Source organism: Capsicum annuum, chromosome 9 (genome assembly GCF_002878395.1).
Source record: "Capsicum annuum cultivar UCD-10X-F1 chromosome 9, UCD10Xv1.1, whole genome shotgun sequence".
Classification (NCBI taxonomy): domain Eukaryota; kingdom Viridiplantae; phylum Streptophyta; class Magnoliopsida; order Solanales; family Solanaceae; genus Capsicum; species Capsicum annuum.
The window spans coordinates 158,134,256-158,140,255 of NC_061119.1; the positions used below are offsets into that span (position 1 = coordinate 158,134,256).

General features: G+C 37.8%; 1 protein-coding gene across 3 annotated transcripts in view; it reads left to right on the top strand.

The window, feature by feature from the left end:
* The window catches only part of LOC107842435 (protease 2-like), a 48,543-nt gene extending 43,638 nt beyond the window's left edge, over positions 1–4,905 (top strand). The window contains exons 10-11 of one of the 3 annotated variants that reach the window (XM_047395879.1): positions 297–420; positions 1,011–1,561. In XM_047395879.1, coding sequence (XP_047251835.1) covers positions 297–420; positions 1,011–1,125 — 239 coding nt within the window. In that variant the 3' untranslated portion in view covers positions 1,126–1,561. Of the gene's footprint in view, positions 1–296; positions 421–1,010; positions 1,564–4,820 lie in introns of those variants that run through there. The other 2 variants (XM_047395880.1, NM_001324597.1) reach the window with 2 other exon arrangements.
* The last annotated feature ends 1,095 nt before the right edge of the window (positions 4,906–6,000 follow it).

Consider the following 6,000-nt stretch of genomic DNA (forward strand, 5'->3'; position numbering starts at 1 on the left):
CAATTATCAAAAGATATTCACAAGATTCAAGTTCATTTAGTTGATATGATCTCATCTTTGTGATCCTGTGTAAATTTCCTACAGTCCACAAGTATGTGCTTCTCTTTTGTAGCTACTAAGGAAGCTTGCTTATGAATATGGACAAATCAGAAAGAGATCACACAAGACTGATATATTGGCTTATATCTGTAGTTACACAAACTTAGTGAAACAGCCATGAAATAAAGGAGTAATCTTCATTCACTTATTTAGATATTTCTACTTTTGTTTTAATGTGAGGTCTTAAATTGTAACAGATCCACGTGTTATGTACACTGAGCCAGCGAAGTTTGTGGCCAAATTGAGAGATATGAAGACGGATGATAATTTACTCTTGTTCAAATGTGAAATGGGTGCAGGACATTTTTCAAAATCTGGAAGGTATGATTTTAGAAAAATTTACAGCCCAATACCTTCAGGCCATCTAGTTTAAAAATATATACACACTGTATAGTTAGTATATACTTTATACTAATATACATATACTCTCTCCTTTTCAATTTGTTTGTTCTACTTTTCTTTTTAGTCTGTTTAAAAAAGAAACTCTCTTTTCTTTTTTTTAGCCACTCTTTCAATTCCAACTTTCCACGTTGCATGCTTAAGACCACAAGATTAAAGGGTATTTTAGTATAGTTGGCATATCTTTAATTTAAGACCACAAGATTCAAAAGTCTTCTTGAATTACTTAAACTTCGTGCCAAGTCAAAATAGGGCAATCAAATTGAAATGGAGGGAGTAACATACATACATATACATAGTAGTGTATACTTTGGCCATGTTTGGTAAACTAGATGGCCGAATAGTATATATTGGTAACTATCCGATGATTTTATAACCAGCTTTATGACCTGAATCATTTGTTAAGTTAAAAAAAAAATCTTTTGATAAGTTCTTTTTTATAACCAGTGGGACTTGCATCTTTTTTAGGCTTTTTGGTTAGTTTAGAGTTTGCGATGCCTTTTTGATAACAGAATGTCAGTCATCCGACATCAATTTCTTGCCCCACAGACGGGCCGATTCTTCGAAGGGCTAGAACGCGGAGGAAGAGAAGGCGATAGCAGCGAAGCATGTCCAGCCTGCGGTTGAAAAGGCGCTTGTTCTGACTTCAGTATCTGCCCGGGGGGTCTAGAGGAAACCACTCTTCCGGTCGAGTACAAAGCAGCCTTATGGAATCCCCATCAGATGAGCACCTAGTGATGACCGACTATCCACCTAAACCAGGAGATCACTTTGGGTCTCAAGCTATGTTGCTCGGACTCTTCAAATGTCAATGGGTCCGTGTCGGATTCTCCAAAAGTAGTGTATTTTTGGAGAATCTGACACTGGTACGGCATCGGAAGTGAAGGGTCCGCACCACTTAGGTCTCAATCAAGCATCTATTGTTGAGAAAATCTTACCCATCCTATGAAAGCTCTAACTGAATTCTGAGATGTTTTCTAGATCTGAAGTATAATTTCTACTTTTTGGGGTTAAGATCATACTGATGCTATTAAAAGCCATCTACTCGTCCATCAAGCAAGGAAATATAGGTGAGGGGTTCTTGCTTCACACTGGTGAACAATACAACTTTAAAGAAATGTGCTCTTCTTCGTATAGTAAGGGAGGGGGGGAAGGGATTTTTTTTGCATTTGACTTTAAAAGGTTAAAGAATATAAAAAAGAGAAAATAGGGCCTTTTGCTATCTAAAGACTTGGATTCCTCTTTAGATAATGCTTCAGTGGTCTAATTTTTTTTATAATGAAGTAACGAACTTTTGTTGATATGCATCCCGTAGATCTCTTCAGAGTACAATTCAGGCAAAATTTGGTGTCCTCTACTTGCTCTTTGTCATTCCTAACCAAAATACAGAGAGCCTTCCAAATCCAAAAAGTATTCACCTACAAGTTTCTGTTTATACGAACAAAAAAGATTCACTAGATATCTAGACTTTAAGACGGAAGACATCGAGACTCCTCCAAAGCATATCAGGTTTTCTCTCCTTCCGTAGACACCAAAAGATGGTAAGAGAAATCATCTGTCAATCTTTCTGGAGTCTTTGCATTTCCATTTACCCCATCATATAAATACTTCATTAATTTGTTCAGTATCACCCATGGCAGACCAAACTGATTCCAAATGCCTCTTGCAATTGTGCAGTGTAGAAATAAGTGTAAATGCTTCTGTTTCTTCATTGCACAGGTAAGACCTGCAGCACAACACTATTCCTCTTCTTCTGAGGCTATCTTGTGTGAGACAGATATGTAGTGAGGCTATCCATGTTTTACACGCCAGTTTTGCTGGAAACATTAGTTTTCCAGATGATTTTCTGGGGCCAATTTTCATTAAATCTGCTGTAATTTATTGCATTATTTTACTGAAAAGGTACCTTTCGCGTTGCTGCCCCATTTCATTTTTTCTCTCCTTTGAGGATTTATTGTACTTTTTCCAGCTTTGCTAGCAACTCCATCATGCTGTTGAGCTCCTAATATTGTCAATTCCTTCTGAAAACAATATTCCAAGTGCTCCTTGTCCTTCACTGAGCTATTGTTGCTTGAGAGTCTGCTTCTGCTACAAACTGGAAGAAATCTCAAATCTGGAATATCTTCTTTTAGAATGCATAGCTCAGCCACTTGTCATGTCCTGTCGGATGTATCTCCATCACCAACTTCAAAGGAAATATAATTATTGAATTACTCCATAGTTTTTTGATATATTTCTAGGGAGCAGTGCCATGTGGAGTCTTGACATTGTTGGGTGCCAACGACTTTCGTCTATGTCCTTGGTTTATTACAACTTGTTCCATTGGGTCCCATTATCATTGTTGTATCTCCACATTTCAGAGGTAGATTTTTCTTGTGTGCTGCCAAATTTTACTTCTGTTTCTTCGTTCGTTTTTTGGTAATCTACTGTGTCCCATTCCACCATTTTGAACTTGTATGGACTATTGTTGCCATCCCGTAAGAACCTCCTGATTCGTCCAGCTTCATCAATACCTTACTGGAAATAGGGAATAATGACGTAAGGTATGTGGGTTTGCTGTCCTATATGATGTTGATTAGAGTTAGGGGTGGCAAATGCGCGGATCGAAAATGAGTTAGGTGAAAATAGATAAAATATCTGCCCCACCCATATTTTATATGGATAAAAAAATGGGTAAACCAATGGATTATATGGATATCCATAATATCCATTGTTTCTTATTATTTAAAAGAAATAAGTACTCCCATATTACAAGCATTTCTTCTTCTTTTTTCTCCTTTTAGGGTGTTTTGGTAATAAGGAAAATATTTTTCTATTTGCCTAGAAAATAAATAAGTGGTCCTGTGCCGGGGTTGGGATTTGGGTTTGGGTCGGCTCTTGGATCAGGATAGGGAGTCCGGGTCCCAGATCGGGTTTTGTAGTAGGATCCCAGGTTAGGATAAAGAATTGGGTCCAGTTTGGGAGTTAGGTCTCTGGTCAGGTGAAGTGTCAGGGTTGATTTTGAGGTCTGAATGGGATCGAGATTCGGGCTCCGGGCCGGTGTCAGGAGTCGAGCCTCAATTTAATGTCAGGGTCAGGAGTCTAGTACTGGGTTTGGGTCGGGATTCGGTCTTGCATTGGGGTTGAAGTCGGAAGTCGGGGTCAAGATTCGACTCCTATGTCGGGAGTCGGGTCCTGGTCGGGGTCGTAGTTGAGAGCCAAGTCCCATGTCTCGTGTCGGTCTATGGCCAGAAGTTGTGACTCATTTCGGGCTCTTCAGGTTCTAAGGAAAGTTTTGAAACATGTTTTTCTTCATGTACGGAAGTTATTTTCTTTAAATTATATTGAAAAATATTAATCTTCATACCAAACACACCCTTAATAAGTGTACATTTTAGAGGTTCCTACACCCTAACATACTTTAATGAGAGTACAGTTGGTGGATACCCATGGGCAGGGGCGGAGCTACAGCTTCAAGGGTGTGCAAGTGAACACCCTTCGTTGGAAAATTATACTATGTGTATATAGGTCAAGACTTTAGAATTACCAATATGTATTTGCGTTTGCACACCTTTGACACGGCTACAGACTTTGCCTTCTAGTCTAGCGGTAAGGACCGTGCAAAATGTTTCAGAGGTCGGTGTTTCGAATCTCGCGTATTCAATTTTTTCTCAAAAGTCACCTCATATATTCTCTTTTCAAGAGTTTCTTTGTGGGTCCACTGACTTTCTTTTTAATTCCCTTTTTATTCTTCGAGTCCTTTTTAATTCTTATGCCTCCCTTCTCTCCTCCAACACCCCAAAATCCCATACCAAAGTTATACTACTATGGATTTTCTTCTTTAGATACCCTCCAATCAAAAATATATATGCCTTCTACCTCCCAGTGGTTAGTTGCTCTGTTTTCTTAACTGGTTTTCCCTTTTTCATACCTATCTTTATATGTTATACTTGAGCCCAGGGTTCTTCAGAATCAACCTCTTTTACCTCCACGAGGTAGGGGTAAAATTTCCATACACTATTCTTTCCAAACCTCACTTGTGGGATTTCACTCGGTATGTTTTTGTTGACTGAAAATTTGTAAATGGACTGATGGAAAATAGAGAGTATACGAACGAAGTTGAACAAAATTTTCATAAATAGCTTTATTCGTGTCGTTCTTATTTCCATTTGCTCAAGTTTTCGATCAAGCTCACTGTCAAACTAAAATTGATAAGTTACTTTCTCGTCAATTATTTTGCTATAAGAATTTTTTTGAAAAAAAATAAATTATATAAAGGTGGAACGGAATGAAAATTACATATCTAGTCTTCTCACGGTTTTAACCTTCCATGTCTGATGCAGATTTGAGAAGCTCCAGGAGGATGCCTTTACCTACACTTTCGTACTCAAGGCTCTCAACATGCTAGGCTCTGGTCAACAATGATGAATCATGTTGATAATCCTCCCATCTTTTCAACAATTCTAACATTAACCATTTTCTTATTTTTGGTTCCAAATCTGATCGTTTGTTCTCATTATTGACTTTGATTGGCTTCTACTATTTTCTCGACAATCCTTGAGATATATATATTTTTTCTTATGGTAGTTCTGGTTCCAAATCCGATGGTTGTCCACATTAGTTTTTCTTTTTTCCTCTAATTTTGTCGAGAATTATTTATTTTTGCCAATGCCATGTTCGGTTTGTTTGATGTGATTGATCTGTTGTGTGGGTTTAGAAAATGCCATGTAATGCCTGTAATGTCATCAATCTACTTCAACTATTTATTTATAATCTTAGCCGTCAAACTGTCTTATTCGAAACTGATACGATTGAGAACGGTAAAGTTGTGTTCAGGTTCTCCCAATATGGGTGTACTTTTTTCCCCGTTAAAAAGGAGTTTTAGTATATTATGCATCATTACAAACTTAAATGGCTGTCGTTTTTCTAGCACAAGATAGTTTCTGTGAACTAGGAGTACAATCTATATAATATAATACGTTATATGCCTCGTAAAAGGAGTTCCTTGTCTGCTTCCATTGCCTTCCAAAACGAACATGGGGAACTGTCCAATCCACGAAAGGACTTATCTTCTTTGAGTATATTTTCATTATGTAGCTAACAAGTCCGCAACCTTGTTTTGCTCTTGAAACTCATGCCTGATGGGGGATTTCCCATCATGTGGAATAGCTCTCTGCATTTATGTAAGATATTTGCATACGTTTCTTGTTCATTGTGCAGTAGATTAATTACCAGCTGTCGAACCTGCATTTGGTCAGCTAAATAGAGATTAGATAGTAAGCGTATTAATTCAGCAGTTGCAGAAGAGTCGATATTTATTTTTGCACTAAACCGGCTACCCAATTACTTTTGCTGTCCCGAAGTAAAGGCTACAAGCTCAGTTGAAAATATTATATCGAAAATTAATATGGACTTTAAGGGATTCACAGGCCTTGGCCCTTTTAAGTTACTATCAAATTAATTGACACAGAGATGGATAATCTGTACCTCAACAGAAAGTTGAGCATCCTACGGAAACCTACT